Consider the following 26,967-nt stretch of genomic DNA (forward strand, 5'->3'; position numbering starts at 1 on the left):
CCCAAATGTCCATCAATGATAGACTGGATTAAGAAAATGTGGCACATATACACCATGGAATACTATGCAGCTATAAAAAAGATGAGTTCATGTCCTTTGTAGGGACATGGATGAAGCTGGAAACCATCGTTCTGAGCAAACTACTGCAAGGACAGAAAAACCAAACACCGCATGTTCTCACTCATAGGTGAGAATTGAACAATGAGAACACTTGGACACAGGGTGGAGAACATCACACACCAGGGCCTGTCGTGGGATGGGGGTAGGGGGGAGGGATACCATTAGGAGAAATATCTAATGTAAATGACGAGTTAAGGGTGCAGCATACCAACATGGCACATGTATACATATGTAACAAATCTGCACATTGTGCACATGTACCCTAGAACTTAAAGTATAATAATAAAAAAGAAACAACTGTGAACAATTATATGCCAACAAATTATAAACCTAAAAGAAATGGATAAATTATTAGACACATACAACCTACCAAGACTGAATCACGAAGAATTAAAAAATATCTAAATAGACCAATGATATAGTCTGTATATTTGTCCCCACTGAAATACCATGTTGAGTTGCAATCCTCAGTGCTACAAGTGGGGCCCAGTGGGAAGTGTTTGTATCATGGGGGTGGATCCCTCATGCCTTGGTGCTATCTTCGTGATAGTGAGTTCTCGTGAGACATGGTTATTTAAAAGTGTGTGGCACCCCTCAATCCCTGCCTTTGCTCTTGCTTTCACCATGTGACATGCTGGCTCCCACTTCACACCTTCCGCCATGATTGTAAGCTTCCTGAGGACTTCCCAGAAGCTGATGCCAGGACTATGCCTCCCATACAGCCTGCAGAACCGTGAGCCTGCAGAACCATTAGCCAATTAAACCTCTTTTATTTATAAATTATCCAGCCTCTGATACTGATATCTCTTTATCGCAATGCAAGAATGGCCTTACACAACCAATAATGAGTAAGCAGATAGAATAAATAATAAAAAGTTTCCCATCAAAGAAAATCCAAGGACCTGGTGAATTCTAATAAACACTTAAAGAAAAACTAATACCAATCTTTCTCAAACTCTTCAAAAAAAACTGAAACAGAAGGAATACACCCAAACTCATTTTACAAGGCCAGTATTACCCTGATACCAAAGCCAAACAAGGGCACTTCAAGAAAAGAAAATTACAGGCCAATATCCCTGATGAACATAGATGCAAAAATCCTTAACAAAATACTAGCAAACTGAATCCAATTAATACATTAAAATAATCTTTCACTTGAAATACTGTCGGTTAGCCAGGTGCAGTGGCTCACACCTGTAATCCCAACACTTTGAGAGGCTAAGGCGGATGGATCACCTGAGGTCAGGAGGTCAAGACTAGCCTGGCCAACATGGTGAAACCCCATCACTACTAAAACTACAAAAAGTAGTTGGGCATGGTGACGGGCACCTATAATCCCAGCTACTCAGGAGGCTGAGGCAGGAGAATCACTTGAACTCAGGAGGTGGAGGTTGCAGTGAGCCAAGATCACCCCACTGCACTGGGCAACAGAGAGAGACTCCGTCTCAAAAAAAAAAGAAATACTGTCAGTTGCAGCAACACAGATGGAACTAGAGATCATTATATTAAGTGAAAAAAGCCAGGCACAAAAGATAAACATCACATATTCTCACTCATACATGAGAGCTAAAAAAGTTGATCTCATGGAGATAGACAGCAGGATGGTAAATACCAGAAGCTGTGTAGGAGAAGGGTAGATGAAGAGAGGTTGGTGAATGAGTACAAACATAAAGTGAGATACAAGAAATAAGTTCTGGTGTGCTATAACACGGTAGGGTGAGTGACTACAGTTAACAACATATTGTCTATTTCAAAATAGCTAAAAGAAAAGATTTAAAATGTTCCTGACACTACAGAAATCTTCTGCAAATAAAAAAGGAAAAATGTTCCCAACACAAAGAAATGATAAATGTTCAAAGGGATGAATATCCTACATTACATAGTCTATGCATGTATCAAAATATTACATGTACCATATAAATATGTACAAGTAATATATGTCAATTTAAGTGTTTTTACCTGTTTTTTAAAAATCTTTCACCATGATCAAGTGGCATTTAACCCTGGGAGGCAAAGATGGTTCAATAGGAAATCAATAAATGTGATAGGCCAGCAGTCCCCAACATTTTTGGAACCAGAAAATGGTTTCCTGGAAGACAATTTTCCATGGATGCAAGGGCGGGGGTGGAGGGGCGTGGGAGTTGGTTTCAGGATGAAACTGTTCCACCTCAGATCATCACAAGAAGCATGCAACCTAGATCCCTCACATGTGCAGTTCGCAATTGGGTTTGGGTTCCTATGAGAATCTAATGCCACTGCTGATCTGACAAGAGACAGAGCTCAGGCAATAATGGTCGCTCACTGCGTATCATATCCTGCTTTGCAGGCTGGTTCCTGATGGGGTTCGTGGCCCAGGGGCTGGGGACCCCTGTGATATGCCACATTAGCAGGATGAAGGATAAAATCCTTATGATCATCTCAAGAGATGCAGAAAGAGTGCTGACAAAATTCAACATCCTTTCACAATAAAAACTCTCAACAAATTAGGTATAGAGGAATGTACCTCAACACAATGAAGGCCATATGTGACAAGCCCACGGCTAACATCATACTCAACAGCGAAAAGTTGAAAGCGTTTTCTCTAAGATGAGGAAAAAGTCAAAGATGCCCACTCTCACCATCTCTTTTCAACATAGTACTGGAAGCCCTAACCAGAGCAATTAGGCAAGAGAAACAAATAAAAGTAATCCTAGTAGGAAAGAAAGAAGTAAAACAATCTCTGTTTGTAGACTATATGATCTTACACATTAAAAACCCTAAAGATTCCACCAAAAAACTGTTGGAACTGATAAATTCAGTATAGTTGCAGGACACACGGTCAACATACAAAAATCAGTAATATTTTTACACACTAATAATCAACTATTCAAAAATAAATTAAGAAAAAAATCCCATTTACAACAGCAACAACAAAAAATAAAATCCTTACGTGTATATTTAACCAAGAAGGTAAAAGATCCATATACTAAAAACACTATAAAACACTGATAAAACTGCGGGAAAACACCCATGTTCATGAATTGGGAAATTTAATATTGTTAAAATGTTCATACTGCCCAAAGCAATCTATAGATTCAATGCAATCCTTACAGAAATTCCAATGTAATTTTTCACAGAAATAGAAAAAGCAATCTTTAAGTTCAAATGGAACCACAAAAGACCCCAAACAGCCAAAGAATCCTGAGGAAAATGAACAAAGCTGGAAGTCATCACACTCCCTGATTTTAAAATATATTTTAAATCTATTTTAATCAAAACAGCATTGTACTGGCATAAAAACAGGCACACAGACCAATGGAACAGAATAAATAATCCAGAAATAAATAAACCCACAGTTATGACAACTGATTTTTGACAAAGGTGCTAACAACACAAAACAGGAAAAAAACCAAGTCTCAATAAACGGTGTTAGGAAAACTGGATATCTACTTGCAAAAGAATGAAACTGGGCTCTTATCTCATATGGTATACAAAAATTAATTCAAAATGGGTTAAAGACTATAAAATGACTAAAAGAAAATATAGGGCAAAAGCTTCATGGCACTGGTCTAGGCAATTTTTTTTTTTTTGGATATGAACCCAAAAGCACAGGCAATAAAAGCAGAAATAGACAAATGGGATTACATCAAACTAAAAAGCTTCTGTAAAGCAAAGGAAACAATTAACAGGGTAAAGAGACAACCTACAGATTAGAAGCCTGGGCAACATGGTGAAACCCCATCTCTACAAAAAGTACAAAAACTAGCCAGGCATAGTGACATGCACCTGCAGTCCCAGCTACTCAAGAAGTAATAGGAGGATTGCTTGACCCTGGGAGGTGAAGGTTACAGTGAGCCAAGGTCGCACCACTGCACTCCAGCCTGAGTGACAGAGCGAGACTCTGTCTCAAAAAAGAAAAGGAGACGACCCACAGATTCCACAGATTAGGAGAAAATCTTTGCAAATTATACATCTGATAAAGGGTTAATATCCAAAATATATAAGGGATTTAACACAATTACAAGGAAACAACCCAATTAAAAAATGGGCAAAGGCCCTGAACAGACATTTCTCAAAAAAAAAAAAAAAAACCTGTTTTTTTTCTATCTGTATTTGGGAGGCCAAGGTGAGTGGATCACCTGAGGTCAGGAGTTCGAGATTCATATATATATACACATATATATATACACACATCACATTGTGCCCCATAGATATATACAAGTATGATTTGTCAATTAAAAATAACTTAAAAAGAAATAAAAATGTATTTCTCTAAAGCAAATGTCTATGAGTAGATTTGTTGGCTCATATGGAAAAGTGTATGTTTATCCTTTTAATAAACTGTCAAATCAGCTTCCAAAGGGGTTAAACAATTTTACATTCCCACATGCAGGAATCTGATAGTTCCAGTTCCTATACATTCATACCAACATTTGCTCTTGTTAGACTTTTCCCATATCTTGCCATATGCATCTCTTCCATCTGGCTGTTCATCCAAAACCTTTCTAACATCCTCTATAATAAACCAGTAAATGTAAGCAAAGTGTTTCCCTGAGTTCTGTGATCCGCTTTGGTAAATTAGCTGAACTTGAAGAGGGGGTAGTGGGAACCCCAATTTATAGCTGATCAGTCAGAAGTATAGATAACAAGTATTACTTTCTATTGGCATCTGAGGTGGAGGCAGTCTTATGAAACTGACTCTTCAACCTGTGGAATCTGATGCTATCTCCATCCAGGTAGACAGTGTCAGAATTAAATTGAATTAGAAGACACTAAGCTGGTGTCTGCTAGAGAACGTGCTTCCAGAGAACTGCTTGGTCTGTGGGGATCATTCTCTGTTGAGTGAAAGAACAAGAGAAAGCACTTTTTTCTTTTTTCTTTTTTTTCTGAGATGGAGTTTTGCTCTTGTTGCCCAGGCTGGAGTGCAGTGGCATGATCTCAGCTTAATGTAACCTCCGCCTCCCAGGTTCAAGCTATTCTCCTGCCTCAGTCTCCCGAGTAGCTGGGATTACAGGCATGCATCACCACACCCAGTTAATTTTGTATTTTTAGTAGAGACGGGGTTTATCCATGTTGGTCAGGCTGGTCTCGAACTCCCAACCTCAGGTGATCTTCCCTCCACAGCCTCCCAAAATGCTGGGATTACAGGCGTGAGCCACTGTGCCCACCCTGAATCACAATTTTCAAACCTATGTTTGAAAAATCAAATATAGATGTTTTAATAAAATATACTGCATGTTTAACATGAAAAACCAAATGCTAAAGACAAATTGCTAACATACATTAGATGTATGTTTACAATTTTAAAACATATATACTGTTGAAATGCTTGGTGACATAAATAAAATTACAGAGAAGTTTTCAAAAGGAGTCACACAGAAGGATTTTTAAATGTCTTACATTTTTTTTCTTAAAATAAAATGTAAGTGAACTAATTACATTTGACATCACATTTTAAATAAATGTTAGCAGCATATAATCAATTTTGAAAGACTGGAAAACTTAGTCGTCACAACTGATATAATAATGGAAAATCATGCAGATGCAAATTTTGCTTATGTGTTCTCTCTTAAATCATACTGTGGCAAAGTTGAAATCTAACAGCAAGTGTTCTCTTATGGGTAATCAGTTCTGGCACATCAGCCCCAGGAAAATTTTTCCATAATTTTATAGACATATTTTGGACAGAGAAAATATTTAACTCTTTATACTTATTTCTATATACATTTCATTCATTTTGACCTTTAATAACTAATTCACTATCAACATTTAAAATCTAGAAAACTACTATTTTTTAAATTGGTTACTTTTCACTCTAATACATGCTAACTAACATATAACAAGAAAGCAACATTTTCAGATGGGTATTAATACAATTGCCTTCAATTTGTATGTTTTTAAGTGCTAGTTAATCATTAAGGCTATAAACTAATGGTCTAATGATTGCAACTTATCAAAACGTACTTGTATCTGATGGCTCTTTTTCTTAAAGTTCTCTTTTTTTTTTTTTTTTTGAGACAGAGTATTGCTGTGTTGCAAAGGCTGGAGTGCAGTGGCACGATCTTGGCTTATTGCAACCTCCACCTTTTGGATTCAATCGATTCTCCTGCCTCAGCCTCCCTAGTAGCTAGGATTACAGGCGCATGCCACCATGCCTGGCTAATTTTTGTATTTTTTAGTAGAGACGGGGTTTCACCATGTTGGTCAGGCTGGTCTCGAACTCCTGACCTCAGGTGATCCACTCGCCTTGGCCTCCCAAATACAGATGACTTTTACTCTCCTCTTTATTTTCCAAATCAGAGACACATACCAAAAAACAGTAAATATTTTGTTTAAATAAAACCTCCCAACATTTAGAAATTTTATTGTTGGATGTTATAAGCCAACAATTTCAACTTAGTCTTGTAAGCAATATAATCAAGTCATAAGAAAAGTTATTTCTTTAGATTGAATTCAGTTCTCCCTAAATCCTTAAATCCCTACCTGTTCTGAAACAAGCACCCTCTTCATGTAGTAAAAGTTATATAGTAATAAATAAATGGCTCTGTTTAGATAAAAAGGAAGATGAAGCGCATCAGGTTATTATTAGTATCCAGAAAAAATTATGATTATGTTCAAATTCACTTTCCCTTAGACATAGTCAATATCTATGTGTCAAGTCTTTGATCTCATTAAAGCTTTGAATAACTGAGCATTTATAACTCGCTAAAAACACCAATTCACATTTTGTACTTTCCCAGAAATTTTTCTAATACTAAAATTTACAGACAAATGTAACCCCCAAAAAGGTTTTCCATTTTAAAGAACTAGAGATTCAAAGCTTTCTTCTAGGTTGGGAACCCTAACAAAATGGTACAGCCAACACTCAGGAACACATTTGATAGTTTCTTTAAAAACTAAACGTGGTGGCTCACGCCTGTAATCCCAGCACTTTGGGAGGCCGAGGAGGGCAGATAACGAAGTCAGGAGTTCGAGACCAGCTTGACCAACATGGTGAAACCCCGTCTCCACTAAAAATACAAAAATTAGCCAGGCATGGTGGCATGCACCTGTAATCCCAGCTACTCAGGAGGCTGAGGCAGGAGAAACGGTTGAACCCAGGAGGCAGAGGTTGCAGTGAGCCAAGATCATACCACTGCACTCCAGCCTGGGCAACAGAGTAAAAATCTGTCTTAAAAAAAAAGAAAATACTAAACATGTAACCACAATATAAACCCAGCAGCTGCACTAATGGGCATTTATCCCAGAATAATAAAAACATAAAAATCTGTACATGAATATTTATAGCAGATTTATTCATAATAACTAAAAACCATGAACAGGGGTTAAGGAGGGGTGACAACAAGAGAGAAGTGGGTGTTGCTATGATGGAAATATTCTGTATCTTGACTGTATCAATTAAATATTCTGATTTTGATATTATATTATAGTTTTGCAATATGCTACTACTGGGGGAAACTGGGTAAAGAGAACATGGGATCCCTATATTACTTTTTATAATTGCATATGAATCTATAATTATTTCAAAATAAGAGTTTTAGTTTTTTTTAAATACAGTATTTTAAGTGTGCTCTCTAACATCAATAATATCAAAATTAAAGATCTTTTTCCCGGGAATTTACAATCTAAAGCAGGCAACACACAAAAGTTTTAGAAAATTTACTTATAATTTAAAAATAAGTGTATGAATATGCACAGTATTTGGGTATTGAAATATATACCATGTGCTACTATAGAAAAGCATATGAGTGTCTAAAAAAATACATTAAAACTCAAATCTATTCTAGCATGCAGGCATAATATTTTAAACTTTTTTGAAAACATAAGAAAAGCAGCACAATAACAAAGCCACTAAGAAAATTTAAGATACTTTGTTATACAATAAAAATAATCTATAATCTATAACTAAGATTAATCAATTGTTTTAAATTCTTTTCAGGTTGTAGTATTTATTATCACTTAATAATTTAAGTTTATCATTTTAAAGTAGATGATTTCCTGCAGTTATCTATTTTTCTGGACTCTGATTTCAACACCATGAGCTGGCAAGACCTAAGTGTTCACACTCAGTTCAAAGTAAGTCGCGTACTTCATCTATGTTCCACGACCACCGACTTTTAATCTTTGTATATTTCAATCTAAAATACAACATTAATGCAGTCAAATAAAGCAAGGTTTTACTTATAAAGTAAATAATATTACAGCAAAATCACCATTACTTTTGCGGCAACCTAAAATATTTAAAACAAGCTTTTAAATAAACATCTAGGTATAATTTGGTATGTCTCCTATAAATCCTTCTCTTTAACCCATTTATGCCTAGTGTTCCATTATTAGAACACTATGCTTCTAATAATGCTCCAGTTGCTCCTACTAGAAAGTAGGAGTTATTTTTTTCCTACTGCTCAAGTAGGTCTGATTTTTCACAAAAACAAATTTGCAACCTCCAGCATAGATGGGTTAATAAACACATTCATCTATGATTCATTTAACAAATTATGGCACAAAGTACATTTTAGGCACTGTTCTAGGCATGACACAGCAGGTATAAAACACACAAAAACTCTACATTCATGAAGTTTAAATTCCAAGGTGGAAAGGCAGACAATAAAATAATAAGCAAAAAACATATATGTTAGATGTTGATCAATTCCATGAAAAAAAAAAAAGATACAGAGGTTTGGGACTGCAGGGTTATAAGTGACATGAAGAGTGACTGTTACTTCATGTGAGATAGGTATGGAAGGCCTCACAGCAGTGACACTTCAGCAGTCTCAGTGAAATGAAACAGCAAGCCATGCAGATATCTGGCGGTAAGAACTCAAAACAGAGCGAATAGCAAATATCAAAGTCCTGAAGAGAAAGCATGCTTGTCATGCTCACTGAACACCAGAGAGGGCAGTGTGGCTGAAGTGGAGAATGAGGAAGGAGACAGTGGTGGTAGGAGGAAGCCAGAGAAACATAAAGACCCCTCATAACCACAGGCTTCTTCCAAGCCTCGAAAAGAGCCCTACAAAATCTGTTCACATAGTCACATTTTGGTAACATTTGCCAAAGTAAGGTATTTTAACCATAGATAGTTAAGATCCCTATCATTTTACATTCTGATTTCTCTGTCAAACTTCACCTTGTGGTGAGCAGCACTAGGTTTTGGGATCCAGCTTACTAGTAGAGTTGAGTTTAGCAAGATATATTGAGCTTGGATTGCATGATATATTCATTAATTTACTTTCCAGTTGCTTTTAGGTATAGAACATTGATTCCTAGTGGCTCATTAAAGAGTGGCAGCCAGGCACGGTGGTTCACGCCTGTAATCCCAGCACTTTGGGAGGCCAAGGCTGGCAGATCACTTGAGGCCAGGAATTCGAGACCAGCCTGGCCAACATGGTGAAACCCTGACTCTACTGGAAATACAAAAATTAGCCAGGCATGGCAGTGTGCGCCTGTAATCCCAGCTATTCTGGGTGCTGAGGCAGGAGAATTGCTTGAACCCAGGAGGCAGAGGTTGCAGTGAGCCAAGATCATGCCACTGCACTCCAGCCTGGGTGACAGAGCCAGATCCTGTCTCGAAAAAAGAAAAAAAAAAAAAAAAAAAAAAGAGTGGCTTCCAGGAATACTCTATTGTCTACTGTGCCAACTTACCCCGTCATGACACAAAGGTGAAGAACCAGAGGCCATAATGATATATAGACACGTCCTAGGGTGCCAAGCCCTGAAAATATGTGGGTAATGAAAAAGAAATAAATTTGAAATGCACAAAGCTAAAAGGTAGATTGTTAAAAGTTCTACCAATCATCAGACATGCAAAGTAGCAAGCAGAAGATCTGATTCTTATCAAAGTCTAGTCAAAATCCAAGTTATCTCCTGTCAAGTAAATGAAGTGAATACAATTATAATTATTATAAATGCAACATAACTTTGTAGGTTTTTTTCCCAATGGGAAACTGTACTACAGAAAATTTTTCAGAATGCCTATGTTTGAGAAGCACTACCTATATCACTATTCAAAAAAAGGTGATAAATCTGTGTATTAAGTAACATGGTTTTAACTATTTCAAATATGAATAATTATTAAAACATATGTGATCAATAATGCAAGAAGAAAGACTGAAATATCTTTTTTTATTTTCTCTGTATAAAATGATATTATAGGCTGCTGGGGAGGGCAGGAAAGCAGCACCGCCCCAGCAGGGGCTCCATGACTGGGTTCCCAGGACTGTTGAAGGAAGGTATGGCTGGGTGGGAGGGTGGGTAGCTCACGCCCTCCAAGACTGCCTTTCTGAACTCTCTGACACCTAAGAAAAGGTGAACAAGTCCCATTTTCAAGAGAAGATGGCTTTTAACAGTTTTGAAGGATCTAAAACTATGTACCTGCAGACATAAATAAGGATGAAGAATTTGTAGAAGAGTTTAACGGATTAAAAACTTTGGCTAGTTTTCCAAGCAGTAGTCCTGTTTCAGCATCAACACTGGCACAGGTAGGTTTTCTTTATATTGGTGAAGGAGATACCATGTGGTGCTTTCGTTGTCATGCAGCAGTAGATAGAAGGCAGTATGGAGACTCAGTAGTTGGAAGACACAAGAAACTGTCCCAAACTGCAGATTACCAATGGCATTTATTTTTAAAATAGTGCCACACAACCTGCAAATCCTAGTATCCAAAATGGTCAGTACAAAGTTGAAAACTGGGAAACAGTAATCAATTTGCCTTAGGCAGGCCATCTGAGATTCACGCAGATTATCTTCTGAAAACTGGACAGGCTTTAGATGTATCAGATACCATATACCCAAGAAACACACCATGTATAGTGAGGAAGCTCGATTATAGTCATTTCAGAACCAGCCAAACTATGCCCACTTAACCTCAAGAGAGTTAGTGCTGAACTCTACTACACAAGTATTGATGACCAAGTGCAGTGCTTTTATTGTGGTAGAAAACTGAAAAATTGGGAAGCTTATAGTGCTGGCTGGTGGCAGAAGAACATAGGCAACACTTTCTTAATTGCTTCTTTGTTTTGGGCCAGAATGTTAACATTTGAAGTGAATCTGACGTTGTGAGTTCTGATAGGAATTTCCCCAATTCAACAAATCCTCTGAAGAAATCCATCCACAGCAGATTATGAAGCACGGATCATTACTTTGGGGATGTGGATGTACTCAGTTAACAAGCAGCAGTGTACAGGCCTGAATTTTATGCTTTAGGTAAAAGTGATAAAGTAAAATGCTTTTGCTGTGGAGGAAGGCTAACTGATGGAAACACATTGAACACCCCTGGGAACAACATGCTAAATGGTATCCAAGGTGTAAATATCTATTACAGGAGGAGAAACAAGAATATATAAGTAATATCCATTTAACCCATTCACTTGAGGAGTCACTGGTGAGAAGTGCTGAAAAAAATGTCATCACTGACTATAGATTATACTATCTTTCAAAATCCTATGGTACAAGAATTTTGGCCTTAGGCCTCTCCCTATACAAATGGGGTTCGGTTTTAAGGACATTAATAATGGAAGAAAAAACTAAAACTTACCTGGGAGCAACTAAAAGTCACCTGAGGTTCTGGTTGCAGATTCATTGAGTGCTCAGAAAGACACAAAATGAATCAAGTCAGATTTCACTGCAAAAAGAGACGGGGTCTCATTATGTTACCCAGGTTGATCTTGGGCTACTGCCCTCAAGCAATCCTCCCACCTCAGCCTCTCAAGTAGCCAGGACTACAGGCCCATACCACCACACCCAGCCTATACTGTAATTACTAATGAGCCAGAGGAAAGACTAGGTGGAGGGAATTGAAGGAAGTATTATTGAAAGAAAAAAGGGGAGAAGAAGTAATGGAGCTCCAGATCCAGGGTCTGCCAGTAATAGCACAGAACTGATTCCAAGACCTCTAAATTACTAAGAAATTATACACAAAATGAGAAATATATCAAACACAGAATTGGGCCTAGGCTGTAAGAAGAAAATGAGAGACAAATAATAAGAACCTGTAGCATGAGGGTTTCAGAAAAGTATTATATAGGAACTGAAAAGGAAGTCTAGCCATATAACTTGGCTTTTGAGGAATAAAGTTTACTTTGACATTCAAATATTCCAAGTAGTCTCTAACCGAAGCTGGTGACACCAAACCAATCAAAGTTTCATGACCAATTAAAAATCCAGAGTCCAGGAAATTCCTTGTATAAAATCAGTATTGTCTTAGTAATTTTTTCAAAAGAAAATTATAATACAAAATCATATGAAGAAATGGAGTTTATAACCAATATATGATGGAAAAAAAGTTTTGTGGAGGTATGTTAGATAATTATTTAACATTTAATTAACATAAAATCTAGATTTTATGTTAAGTCTGGTGTTTATCATCTTTTTTAAAAGTAAAATATCATCACTCAAACTGAATTTTTACTGGACAGGTTCAGCATGAAAAACAAGTAAATTGGTCGGGTGCTGCGGCTCACACCTATAATAACAGCACTTTGGGAGGCTGAGGCAGGCAGATCACAAAGTCAAGAGTTCAAGACCAGCCTGAACAACATGGTGAAACCCCATCTCTACTAAAAATACAAAAAAAATTAGCCAGGCTTGATTGTGCACACCTGTAATCCCAGCTACTCAGGAGGCTGAGGCAGGAGAATCACTTGAACCCAGGACGCAGTGGTTGCAGTGACTTGGTATCACACCACTGCACTCCAGCCCGGGTGAAAGAGCGAGACCTCATCTCAAAAAATAATAATAATAATAAATAAAAACAACAAGCAAATTGGCTGGGCACAGTGGCTCTTGCCTATAATCACAGTACTTTGGGAGGCCAAGGCAAAAGGATCACTTGAGCCCAAGAGTCTGAGACCAGCATAGGCAACATAGAGAGATCCCATCTCTACAAAAATAAAATGTAAAAAAAAAATAGCTGGACATTGTGGTATATGCCTGTGGTCCCAGCTACTTGGGAGGCTGAGGTGGGAGGATTGCTTGAGCCCAGGAGTTTGAGCCGTGATCACACCACTGTACTCCAGCCTGGGCAACAAAATGAGACCAAAAAAATAAAATAAATAAAATAAAATAAATGGAAACAAGTAAATAGATGAGCTAACTTGAAAACAAACCTGAAAAGATAACCAGAATTCAGCACAAAGAGATGAAAAATTAGGAAAATGTTAAAGAGTGATTAAGAAAACATGAAGAGGCACATAAGAATGTTTAACATGCATCTCAAAGGAGTTCCAAAATAATAGAATACAGAGAATGGGAAGAAGCAAGATTCAGAGAAGGGATGGATAAGAATTTAATTCCAGAACTAACTATTAATTCTCGGACTACAAAAGCTGAGTTCTGATCAAACTAAATAAAAATAAATCCATATCATAGTAAACCCAATATGCCAAAAATAAATTCTTCAAAAGTAAATTTAAAAAAAAAAAATTGAGAAAAAAAAGAGAGATTACCTAAAAAGTAAAACCAGATTGACAACAGACTACGAAAAGTATCTATAGAGAACAAAGATAAAGGATTATCTTTAAATCATTATCAATCTAGAATTCTACACCCAGCAAGATTGTTATTAAAACAAATATTTATCAAATCTCACTACATGACAGACTCTATTTAGAAGTTCAAGAGCTTACATTCTAGTAAGAATTTTTTCAAGGAGAATAATGCCAAAAAGAAATCCTGCTCTCCTGCTGTCCTGAAATTTCCATTTCATTACAATTAAAAGAGCTTAGAACTCCTAATTTTCTGGAGTATTTCAAAATAAATTTACTTGACGGCATACCCTAGGCTTTCTTAATTGGTGGTCCATGAACACCCTGAAATGAAAATTTGGGTATCGCTCCTTTACATGAGCAGTTTTCTGTACAGAATGTCCATATATGTCATCAGATTCTCAGAGAGGTCTATGACTCAAAAGGAGTTATACCCACTTTTCTCTGACCCAACCCCACATACCCAGAATAGTTTGGTGCTATATGATTTCCACAGGAACCTATAAATCATCTTTCAGTCCTTTTCATATATTATTATTTCTGCTGTGACTTCTCCCACTAGAGAGTAAAACTCCATGAATGCAAAAGCTATCTCTTGTTTACCAGCATCTAGCACAGAAACACAAAAGTACAGAGCAAAAAGTATATATTTTATAACTAAAAAGAATTGCTAAATGTACCTCTGAAATACTCCCTTGTTACGGAATTCAAGAACTAAACTTTAGGTAAATAAATAATTATTAATCTTTCCTAGTTAAATTTTTTAATGTTGCCTATCAAGTCTATTAAACAACCTGAAAAGATTTTAATGTAAATGTTTTTAAAATATTAACTTGGCAATAAAAATTATATAACCTTAATTATATATTTACCTTAAAGAATATCAAACAACATAACATTAACTTCATTTCTGTAAACTTAAAAATTTGGAAGCCTAGCTAATTATATTATTAAATGAACCGAGTGTTTGGAGATAGTACCAACGTTGTTTTACTGTCCAAGAAGAATACGTATCATAAAAACCCATCCTTATATTGTTTTTCCCATAAGAAATCACAACAGAGGCAGAATATGAAATTATATATATAAACAGATATAAAGAGATAGATATATACATATAGAATTATAGCCTATCAAAGATGAAGATGTAAACTTTAAAAAAAAAAAAAGGCAATGAGGAGCACAAGACAATGATTTCCTTCTAAAATACGTGAAATTCAATCCTATATGACAGGAACAAACCAGATGGTATCAAGGCTTTTTTGAACATTTAAGTCTATCCATTAACACAGAGAAGATTATTCTCAGATACAAGTGGCTTTCCTCTTTTACTTTTTTTAAGAAAACATGATTTTAAAAAGATACAGCTTATGGAAGACATCAAAGGTTAAAACAAAATACTTACCAAGTTGGCCATATAAATTGTGAGCAGCCCTCTCCTGCAAATAATTTTAAAAGGAAGATATTAAACTTCAATTTGACTTAATAATCACTTTATCATTTATTGGAAGTCTATAAAAAGAATTCTCAGAAATTGAGAATCGTACTGGTATCTTAGAAAAACGGATAAATTATGCTGAACTAATTTTTCTGTGACCTAAATTTAGCTGCATCTAAAAAAATTCCATAAAATCACTTGTTTTGTGGTCATTAAATATTCTTAGCAGTCATTAATTAAATATTTAAAATTACTATTTCCCCATTGTTATTTGTTATTGGCAAGAGTGGTATAATTTCTTACTCATCTATGCTAGCTAAATCTAAATTTTTTATAAATAATTCTAATTCATCTTGCCAAAAAGAACAATTCTGACCAAATAAAAATGTATCAAAAAATAAATAAATAAAACAAGCCTTCCATCTGTTTCACACACAATATAATTGTTTGTTTCATTAAATAATATTACAAATCATACTAAATCACATTGGTTTTAATTTCGTTTTAAATGAAAAGTCAGGCACTAAGGGAACTTTCTAATGCCAAAGGACAAACAAAAGTTCTATAAACACTTTACACAAAAATTGCATATTTACCAAACTTATTTAATAAAAATTCAGGTAGAAAGTCAAACATAAGAACTTTTTTCTGCCCTTAAATCAGTCTACTTGGCTTATACTGCACATGAGAAATGAATGAAGTGCATTCTATTCTCTAGAAAATGTCTTCAATAGATTTTAAGAATTCAAGGGCAGAGTTCAACCTCTGAAAATTACAAAAACTTATTTTAGCTTCCGTTATGAACATTTTCAATACTCAAAGAAAATGAAATATATATAAAAAGTACCAATGTCAAACCACTTTCATTTAAATATGCCGAATCTTCATATTGATATTGTCAATGAAATCTTCTTGATGCCCGATTCATACACAGTGCTGAATGTTCATTATTTTAAATGGTTTAGTAAGATTTTTAATATTCCTAAAGCCATATGCAGGCAGTATGATTTAACTAAACAGTGCTAAAGTAAAGTTAGGTACTCTGGGACTCTGTAAATTTGTCATTAAAATTAGGGAACATTTGAGGGACTAGTTATCTACTAATTAAATCTACTTTTTTAACATAAAAATTATTAAAGAAAAAATTTACATTATCACCAATATATAAAATATAACATTGTACCTACTCTGGTTGAAAGGCGAAGGGGATATAGGACCCACAGTGCCACACACCCAGTGCCATACACTCCTAACAATCCCTCCTCAGCAGATCCTAATGCATTTCAGCAGAACAAGAGAACCCAATTGCCCTTACAAAAATAATTTTTAAAAATCACTGGTAAAGGTGATAGGATGATCTATGCAGCAAACCAACATGGCAGAAACCTGCACATTCTACACATGTACTCCTGAACTTAAAAGTTAGGAAAAGAAAATAATAATAAAAATCACTTGTCAGAATATCTATAATGTTTTTTAACGTCCTTTGTTCTATGATTTTTACATATGGATTGAAAGTGTTCTTACTAGTTCTCATCATTCTTGTTAGTTCCTACCAAATTCTAAATCAAAAATACTCTAATATTGCTTATTTTAAATAAGCTATACCAAGAAAAATTAGGGTAACATTAACATCCAAGAGTCCCACATACACTAAAGAAAGAAAAGTTAAGTGCTTCTCATTTTTACCAAAAGGATACCCATTTTTACCAAAAGCTGGTTACATATGAAGAAAAAATATATATATTACAAATTCCAAAATAAAAATATTTCTTTACTTTCTGTGACAGAGCCTGACAATTTTTTTTCTTTTTCGTTTTTGTTTGTTTGTTTGTTTTTGAATAGGATCTCACTCTGTCACCCAGGCTGGAGTGCAGTAGTACAATCACAGCTCACCACAGTCTCAAACTCCTGGGCTCAAGTGATCTTACTGCCTCAGTTTCCCAAACAACTGAAACTACAGGCGCACACCAACATGCCCACTAATTTTTTGATTTTCTGTAGAGACCCAGTCTCTCTATATTGTCCAAGCTGGTTCGAGTTTCAGGATTTAAGCAATCCTCCTGCCCTCGTCCCCCAGATTGCTGGGATTACAGGCATGAGCTACCACACCCCGCTGATAAATGCATTTCAAGGTGAAATGAGCTAAAGCTGAGTATCCCTTATCCAAAATGCTTGAGACTAGAAGTGTTCCCAATTTTTGATTTTTTTTGTATTTTGTAGTATTTGCATATACATAATGAAATAATTTGGGGATGAGACCCAAGTCCAAAATTCATTTATGTTTCATATACACCTTATACTTGGCAAAAACTGCAATTACTTTTGCACCAACCTAAATACATACAACTTAATGTAATTTTATACAACATTTTTAATAATTTTGTGCCCGAAATAAAGTTTGTGTTCAGCACTTAAATGTGAAATTTTCCACTTACGGCATCATGCTGGTGCTCAATCATAATTAAGGTTATTATGTTGTTATTGTAAACCACAGAAATAAACAAATCTCTTTATCAATTGTGTGTCTGACTGGAACCACCCTGGACATTTTGTCATTCACAGACAGTTGTCTTGATCCTCTTACAAAAATGGTTTATAATCAGCTACAGGACTTTGACAGGTGCTCTTAAATGCAAGTTTCTGATATCTTTGGAGATTGTGACATTGGAATAAAGGAAAATCATTCCGGACTCATGAAGAGCTGAAATGTTCATGAATATCAAGCAGGACAAGAGTTAATTGAATGGACTGAACTAATAGAAAACTTAAATAATCGTTTTAACTTTTTGCTTAAAACATTGCTGATCCTTGTTTTATTTTTCAGAGTCATGGAAATTTTTCTTTTAAGCTATCTACAGTTTTCAACAATTGAGTAAGGTATACTATGAACAAAGTTTGGAAAATATTTGTTTCTTTCTGCTTGGTTTCTCCAGAATTTGGAAACTTTGTGAGTATTCTTAGCATAGGGCAATACAGTTATTTGCATCACTGCAATAAGAATCCATTTTCTTTTGCAACAGGACACAACTAGAGAGACTGGTTGTTTTACCAAGGCTTTGACTGGAAGGGTGTGCTTCCCTTTAAGGAATTAAGCTTGACTAGCAGAGCCAATAAAAGCCCACTGGGAGTACTGGCCTCATACCCTGTCTACACAGTTCCTGTACAGGATTCCTAACTTGTGGTGATTAAGAATGTGACTTTCTATCAGGTCCAGGAGCCCCAAGTTATCTTGAGACCTCAAGAAGAGAGGAATTTACCGAATTCACAGGTATTTGAGGGTATAAACCCATGGCTGGGCTCAACTATTTAAAAAGTCTTATCTGAGCCAAGTGCGGTGGCTCACGCCTGTAATCCCAACACTTTGGGAGGCCCAGGAGGGCGGATCACCTGGAATCGGGAGTTTGAGACCAGCCTGACCAACATGAAAAAACCCTGTCTCTACTAAAAATACAAAAAATTAGCCAGGCGTGGTGGCGCATGCCTGTAATCCCGGCTGAGGCAGGAGAATCGCTCGAACCCAGGAAGCAGAGGTTGCAGTGAGCTGAGATCACGCCATTGCACTTGAGCCTGGCCAACAAGAGCAAAACTCCATCAAAAAAAGAAAGACAGTCTTATCTGAGATTCCATATGGAATAGAGTTCCACACAGAGCCAATTTTAAAGGCCTATGTGAAAATAATTATTCTTGGTGCACTTTATGCGAATGATTAAGCCAAGTATAAGACTAAAGTTTATTTTGCAAACAACTCGGTCCTATCATGACTTGTTTGTCACAAAATGAGGACTGGAAACACAGAAAACAGTTCCAAAACTTATCATACAGTTGTCATTAAATTCTCATCTCATTAGTTGTTTTTAAGTTTTGCCTGCATTTTAGACTAACTCTGCTTATTCCTGAGAACCAACCAGTGATCTCTGGATGCAGCTAAGAAAGAAAAGGGATGAGTAATGTAAAAATCTGGATCAATATTCTAATTCTGGGCAATTATCCTGCAAATCCTGCCAGGTGGTGAGAACAGGGTGCCCATAACCTGAAGGTTTTGGGTTTTTTTTTTTTTTCTGCTTTTTTTTTTTGAAAATAAGACCAAAGGAGCTAACCCAACCAAGCCCCAGCACCCAAGTCTTAGCAGGCATAACTATAGCCACCAGTTATCTGGGCATGTTAGCAGCCTCAGTTTTTGAGCTGTTCTTACCCCCATGTTTTGTTTTGATACATATCTTCTAATAACCTGGTTTGTCTCTTCTCACCTTCAGGCCATCAAACTCCAAACAGTTATGCAACCGGAGTCTCGAATGATGGCTCCCTTTTACTGGGGACTCTTAGGTGTCTAAGAGAGATCTGACTGCCATTTTCCCAAAACAGCACCCCCTGTCAGCAGAAAGCAGTTAAGACTGGACATCATCCTTAACCTAATGGCAATTAGATGTACCTCTTCAGAAGGGGAAATTGACAGCAGCAGGAGACAGTCAAATGCCTAGGCAGATAGGGGTGGGTCCCTGGTGAAATCCCACCTCCAAGCCGAAGAAAGTTTAAAGCCTGAAAGCCAAGTTACAAGTCAAATCCACAGACCAGATTAAGAACTTGCCTTCCTGTTTGGCACACTTTTCTCCAATTAATCCCCACCCTCCACCTATTTTATATATACCTACCCTTTCCTAATTGGTTTTCTACACTGTGGTGCCCACCTTTGAGCAGAGTCTTCGTTTTAAACTTTTTTGCATACTCACAAACCAATCAGCAAGCACTTCCCTATTCTGAGGCCATAAAAGCCCCAGACACAGGCACACTGAGAGGAAAAAAAACACCAAACTGCAGGGGTCAGGAACCATCCCTGCGTCCCCTCTCCGCTGAGCTGTTCCACCGCTCAATAAAACTCTTCTCTGCCCTCCTCATCCTTCAAATTGTCAGTGTATCCTAATTCTTCTTGGACATGGGACAAGAGCCTGGGAACTGCCAAACGTGGGTACAAGCCATAACACAGGCAGGCCAAGTAGAGGGCCTGCCTCCAGTGGAAGGCCTGGGGCCAAGTAAGGCCTGGGTGCAGGGCAGGGGGACATCACCAGTCATGGAGGTCTCCAGTTGGCAAAGTGGACAAGAAAAATCCTGCATCAATACCTCACACCTAAGGCATACGAGGCACTAAACAAATGATTATGGAATTATTAGACACAGTCAACAAGGTATTCCTAAGAACACATCCTTACAGAAAAAAAGTATATTATAGACATATAATCACCAAAGATAACCACTAGAACAAGGGAGGGCCAATTAATGATACCAATTTATTAGCAAAGAAGTGATCAGACCTTAAAGTTGCATAAAACTTACCAATCTACAAGGTATAATCGATATTATATCAAATTTTACCCACCCAATAGTACCATGAAGTGAAAGGCAGACACCATTATCCTTACTCTATTGAAGACCAAGAATCAGAGAAGTGAAGTGGTTTCCTTAAAAAGGTAAAAGTAACAAAAAGACAAGCTGGAATTCATAGTCATTTCATCTGACTGCAGTTTCAGGCTCTGTCCAGTGCGTTACTTCTACAGAATATCTTTGCACTACTAAATTATCTTTCGCGTTGTTGTTTGTTTTTGAGACAATCTTGCTCTGTCGCCCAGGCTGGAGTGCAGTGGCGCAATCTTGGCTCACTGAAACTTCCACTTCCCAGGCTCAAGGGATTCTCCCACCCCAGCCTCCCAAGTAGCTGGCACCATAGGCACACACCACCACACCCAGCTAATTTTTTGTATTTTGGGTAGAGCAAGGTTTTGCCATGTTGGCCAGGTTGGTCTCGAAATCCTGAGCTCAAGTGATCTGCCCACCTTGGCCTCCCAAAGTGCTGGAATAACAGGCATGAGCCAATGCACCTGGCCCTAAATTATCTTTAAGTTCTGTAATTCACTTGCTTGTTTAACACGGCATCCTAACAGGCTTCTATTCTTTGAGGAAGACTAAAGCCTTCACATACTGTTACTATTATGTAAAAGCAGAGAATGTATTGCTATTAGATTAAGTCCTATTCTGTTCTCAAAATTTCAATTTATCTTTCCCTAAATCACCTCCTTAATAGCTTCTACTGAATTCACACCCGGAGAGAATATTATCTCTGAAGGGTATGGTATGTTGGATTATAGGGCCACACTCTTTGATAGGATTTCTTTCATGCGATGTCTTCATCTTCTGTTCCAATGTCAACTTTATAACTGTATGATATCAGAACAATAATTTATCACTTCTTCAGTTACGTTAAGCACTACGAAAAACTGAGAAGTTAGTTAAATGCCATTTTATTGTTTTACACTTGACTATATTTAGCCTAATTCTGAAGACAAATAGGCCACTCCCTTACTGGTGACTAAATCCTCTCTGGAAACCAAGTTACCTATTAAAACATGGCTAACACAGTGATGGAGAGGGGCAGGTGCCTGTTAGAAGAGACGATGGCATAGGTCTAAAAGGGAGAAGCTGGGGCCAAGAAGCACAATAAGTAACTTGTTAAATTTCACAGGAGATTCTGATACCCATATCCTATACTCCCATTCTACTGAGAGTCACTATATTAGAAGGCTGGGAAAGCTCAGCAAATAAGCAGTCCAATATTCCTTTACACCACATGAGCTTTTCTCATTGTTTCCTTCTTTTATTTATCTATTTATTTTGGTTGGAGAAGGGGTGGAATCTCTCAAAGTTGCAGCATACAAAATTTAAATGGGTGTGCACCTCCAGGGGTGTTACCAAAAAAAGTATTAAGAACCATTGCAGCCAGGCGCAGTGCCTCACACCTGTAATCCCAGCACTTTGTGAAGCCAAGTTAGGAGGATCACTTAAGCCCATGAGTTTGAGATAGCCTGGGCAACACAGTGAGATCTCGTCTCCACCAAAAATAAGACTGACCTGGTCATGGTGGCACATGCCTGTGGTCCCAGCTACTCAGGAGACTGAGGCAGGAGGATCACCTGAGCCCAAGAGATCAAGGCTGCAGTGAGCTATGATTGTACCACTGTACTCTAGCCTAGATGACTGGTGAAACTCTGTCTTAAAAAAAAAAAAAGAACCACTGCTACAGAAACTGTGTAGTCAGAGTATCATCATTCTTATAGGAAAACATTAAATAAAATAAATAAATGTTCTGTAACATCTTAGTAGATTAAAAAGTATTCATACATCCTGCTGAAATTCTAAGCATTATTATCATCTAACAGCATTATCATTTCTAATTAGATGCATAATCAATAATGGGTTTTTTTCCAGAAACTTTGGTGTATGTATTATTTAGCTAACCTCAAAGTTTTGAATGATACTACATATCACACTTCACTACAGGCCACTGGGAAATACAGTAGGAACAATGCAACTTCTAAATTCTAAATATGTATATATCCTGTATATGCATATGAAATATACATATAAAAATAATTATATGTTCTATAAATAAGGAGATATTAGAAATAAAAAAAAGTGAAAATTCCTAAGCATTGTAATGGCTTATTAAGAAATGCTATTTAATCATCTCGGAAGATCTTTCAAGGTATAATGGGTTTTTAACTGTCAGAATGTTTTAGAAGGTATAAAAATACTTCCTTAAAGCATAGGAATTAATAGAACAAATTTCTAATCTAGAGCAAGAGTCTATGATCATGTTCTATCTTACACAGTACATAAGGAGTAAACTTTACAGAAGGCAACAAAGTGTTTAATCTTCTGGTGAAGTTAACATGCCAATGAAACCTGAAGATACCAAGAACTTACAGACCAAATTTATGGGTATTCTTTTATTTGTATATTATATAGATCATTCATTCTGGTCATACCCAGTTTGGAGTTTCATAAGTACTACAGTGCAATTTAATAATTTAACAAATGAGTATGCTTGCAATAAATATGTAATTGTTGATACCTTAATCCATGTTCATGTTTGAGCACACTGCAATTCTTAGCTAATACTAAATATCAAAGCAAATTCCACAGCAATTCTACAAAACAAAATTCATCAGAACAACTTCTTTCTAAACCACAAACAAAGCACTTCCTAGAAAAAGAAAAAGAAGACTAGTTCTTAACAGCCCTCCTACAGATAAACTAGATGTTACCAATGCTTCCTACTGGGTTTCTATGATCAGAGTCCTTTGCGGCACAAATTTTTTAAGCAACCCTGGAAACAACTTCAAAGCTTTCTCAGAACCCCACAATGATGCGATTAAGATTTAAGTAAGCTGCCCTCTTACTAGGTGTCACAAACCAGCAAGCAAAGCAAGCTTAATACTACTAGAAAGGGAGGGGGTAATTGATGGATGGATTAGAGAGAAGGAAAAAAGAGGAAGAAAGAAACTTAAACCAATACAGATGAAGATATTTACAGAGAGACAGATCTTTATCTATGTATTTATATTTATATCCAGACAGAAAGAGATGTAAGTGCATTTTGTATGTTCTCACCTCATTAAATACTTTTTGAAAAACTGATTATATAACTGAGTGCAAAATCTCAGAGTAAAGATTGCATTATTAAAGCTTTAGAGATTTAAAACTTAGGACTACCAGTATTTGCTATTTTGTAAAAAGAAACTGCTAGTCATCACAATATGTTTCTTCTACCTTTTCTAGTACATTGCTGACATTAAATTTAAAGACTGAACTGTATACATTTCAGCTGACAACCAGCTCCTTAAATGCTTTTAAACGTTCAATCTTAGACCTCCCCTCATACTGGGCTTTCACACATGAATCTACTTCCACAATTTCAACGACCACCTACTAGAGGAAAACTTCCCATTTTTCTCTAACTACCTTCTTTCCCTTGAACCTAGACTCACATTTCCAGCTGCCTGCTGGCTATTTCCACCAGCATACCATTGATTTTCTCTGTGAATTAAAGGCATAATTATAAATTCTTTTTCCTTACCAAACAAGAACTACAATACTAATATGCTTGATTTTTGGACTAGATGTCATAATTTTAAAATATGCACAACTTCAATCCTTGCAAATTACTTATAAGCTTTTAATGGATCTTGATATTTAATGAAATCTTACATAAATTTATGGTAAGTGAAGAATACTGTTTCAGAGCAAATTAAGCTACTAAAGTAACTCACAAATTCCAAATAACGCACAGACACATTTACTTAAAACAAGACACACTATAAGGCAACTTGTCAAGAGATAAAGCAAAAAAAAACTTGCTTTTCTCTGTTTTAAAGTTTAACTCCAAAGGGGAAAAAAAAATACAAAACCTGATTTTTTTCTTAAAGTCACCAAGCTTGTGAACAACACTAAAAAACAAAAATTAAAGTTTTTAATTAAACTCAACCAGGAATTGTGATTGATATGCATAGACATACACAACTCTCAACAGAAAGAACTACAGAGCTATTTCCCAGTATTGTTAACTGCATCACCTAATAAACAAAAGAACTAAATCAACACATATGCAAAGAATTCAATAATGTAACAATCAGATCAAGGGAAGGATCAATTTTTTTTCAGCAACCATGTGATAACAGTTATAAAGAAGTTAAACAAAGCTAGACTTAAATTTCTTAAGACTTTAAAACAATAAAAACACTTCAGCTAATATTTAGAATAGGTCATAATCTGTAATACCTAAAAATTGTCTTTGAACAACCAGTGTCTAAGAATGAAACACTAGTGCAAAAGCTCATTTACAGGAAATAAAAACAGAAAGATTAAAAAAAAAAAAAACCCTCACTTATCAAAAGTGAAAATAGAAAATAAACTAGGAACCCAAATCCATGTTATCACCTCACATCCAGGAAACCTTTCTTTATGCCCTAAGAAGTTATTGCTCTTAATATCAGTAACACTCTTTTACTTTGGTTTTACTGTATTTGAACTAATGTTAGTGTTTAAAGAAAGAGAAAAAACAAACCAACAAACAAAAAACAAATCCAATAGTAAGCAGTCCTAAGGTGGACCTAGACAGACTGCCACATTTTGAGAGGTAGTAAAATAGTAACAGTAAGAAACTTCAAAGATGTATATTACAGTCCACAGAGCAAGCATTGAAATACCAAAACAAAAAAAAAAAATTAAAGTGGAATTCTAAAAACAAAAAAAAAAAACCAAAATCAAATAATGCAAAGGAAGAAAGAAGGAACAGACAAATGAAAAGCATAAAACAAAAATGGCATGCTCAACCTAGCCTTACAAATAAATAATAAATGCCTCAAATGTTAATGAACTAAATAATCTAATTTAAAGGGTAACATTAGCAGAATAGATTTTAAAAAATAAGACCCCACTATATGTTATCTGCTAAAAAAAAAAAAAAAAAAACAAAAAAACTTGAAATATAAAGACACTGATGTTTGAAATTAATTGGAAAGAAAGATATACACTATGCAAACTGTAATAGGCAATTCCAGAATCACAGTTGGAGATTTTACACTTTTCTCTCAGCAAATGATAAAACCAGACTAAGCAAATTATTAAAGGTATAGATCAGTAATTCTCAACAACGAGACATTTGTCCCATGGGGAAATGTAGCACTGCCTGGAGGAATTTTTGGTTATCTCAACTTGATGGGGGAGGGGAAGGCAGTGCTAATGGCATGTATAGGTACACTGCACAAGACAGCCCTCCCAGTAAAGTATTATCTGGCCCAAAACATGTCAATAGTGCCAAACTTGAGAAACCCAGCTGCAGACAACACTATCAATGACCTTGTCCTTGTTGATATAAAAAAAAAAACACTACAAATAAGCGAAAGAAGAAAGATCAGCCAGGCCTAGTGGCTCACGCCTACAATCTCAGCACATTGGGAGGACGAGGAGGGTAGATCACGAGTACAGGAGTTCGAGACCAGCCTGGCCAATATGGTGAAACCCCATCTCCACTAAAAATACAAAAATCAGTCAGGCAAGGTGGCGCGCACCTGTAGTCCCACAAAAATTGGAAGGCTGAGGCAGGAGAATCACTTGAACCCACGAGGCAGAGGTTGCAGTAAGCCGAGATCATGCCACTGCACTCCAGCCGAGGCGACAGAGTGAGACTCTGTCTCAAAAAAGAAAAAAAAGAAAAAAGAAAAAATACCACATGATCTTATCAATAGATGCAGAAAAGACATACAACAAAATATTACATCCATTCATGATAAAGGTTCACAGCAAACTAGAAAGGATGTAAATATCCTAATCCTAACAAAGAGCATCTCAAAAACCACCCCACAGCTAACAACACACTTAATGACAAAAAAGTTAATGCCTCCCCCTAAGAGCAAATACCAGATACAAGCAGAATAAAGGACATACGGATTGGCAAACAAAGAAAACCATCCCTATTTACAGACAACATAATTGTCTATATAGAAAATCTCAAGGAATGCACCAAAAACTCTTAAAACTAATAAATTCAGCAAGGTCACAGAAGTCAAGATAAAACACAAAAAAACTATTATATTTATATGTCATAGCAACAAATGTGGAAAATGAAATTTAAAACTTAATACTCTCTACTTCACATTATATACAAAAATTAATTCAAAATGCATGAAAGACTTAAATGTAAGAACTAAAACTATACAACTTTTAAAAGAAAACATGGCCAAGCACAGTGGCTCACTCCTGTAATCCCAGAACTTTGGGAGGCCAAGGTGGGTGGATCACCTGAGGTCAGGAGTTCAAGACCAGCCTGGTCAGCATGGTGAAACCCCATCAATACTAGAAATACAAAAATTGGCTGGATGTGGTGGCATGCACCTGTAGTTCCAGCTACCTGGAGGCTGAGGCAGAAAAGTGGAGGTTGCAGTGAGTGAAGATCATGCCACTGGACTCCATCTCACATCACTGCATTCTAGCCTGGGTGACAAAGCAAGACCCTATCTCAAGAAAAAAGTACTTTCAGAAAAAGGAAAAGAAAGAAATATATCAACACACATCAACTTTGACTAGATTCTGGCTCAAAAAAATACTATTAAAAGCCAT

At 36.4% G+C, this 26,967-nt stretch overlaps 1 protein-coding gene across 1 annotated transcript in view; it reads right to left on the bottom strand.

Moving 5' to 3' along the window:
- The window catches only part of TMEM135 (transmembrane protein 135), a 276,833-nt gene that overhangs the window by 222,137 nt on the left and 27,729 nt on the right, over positions 1 to 26,967 (bottom strand). Inside the window, exon 4 of the mRNA XM_011984902.1 lies at positions 14,986 to 15,019. Coding sequence (XP_011840292.1) covers positions 14,986 to 15,019 — 34 coding nt within the window. The remainder of the gene's footprint in view (positions 1 to 14,985; positions 15,020 to 26,967) is intronic.

The sequence above is a fragment of the Mandrillus leucophaeus genome, unplaced genomic scaffold (assembly GCF_000951045.1).
Source record: "Mandrillus leucophaeus isolate KB7577 unplaced genomic scaffold, Mleu.le_1.0 Scaffold276, whole genome shotgun sequence".
NCBI classification, from domain to species: Eukaryota; Metazoa; Chordata; class Mammalia; order Primates; family Cercopithecidae; genus Mandrillus; species Mandrillus leucophaeus.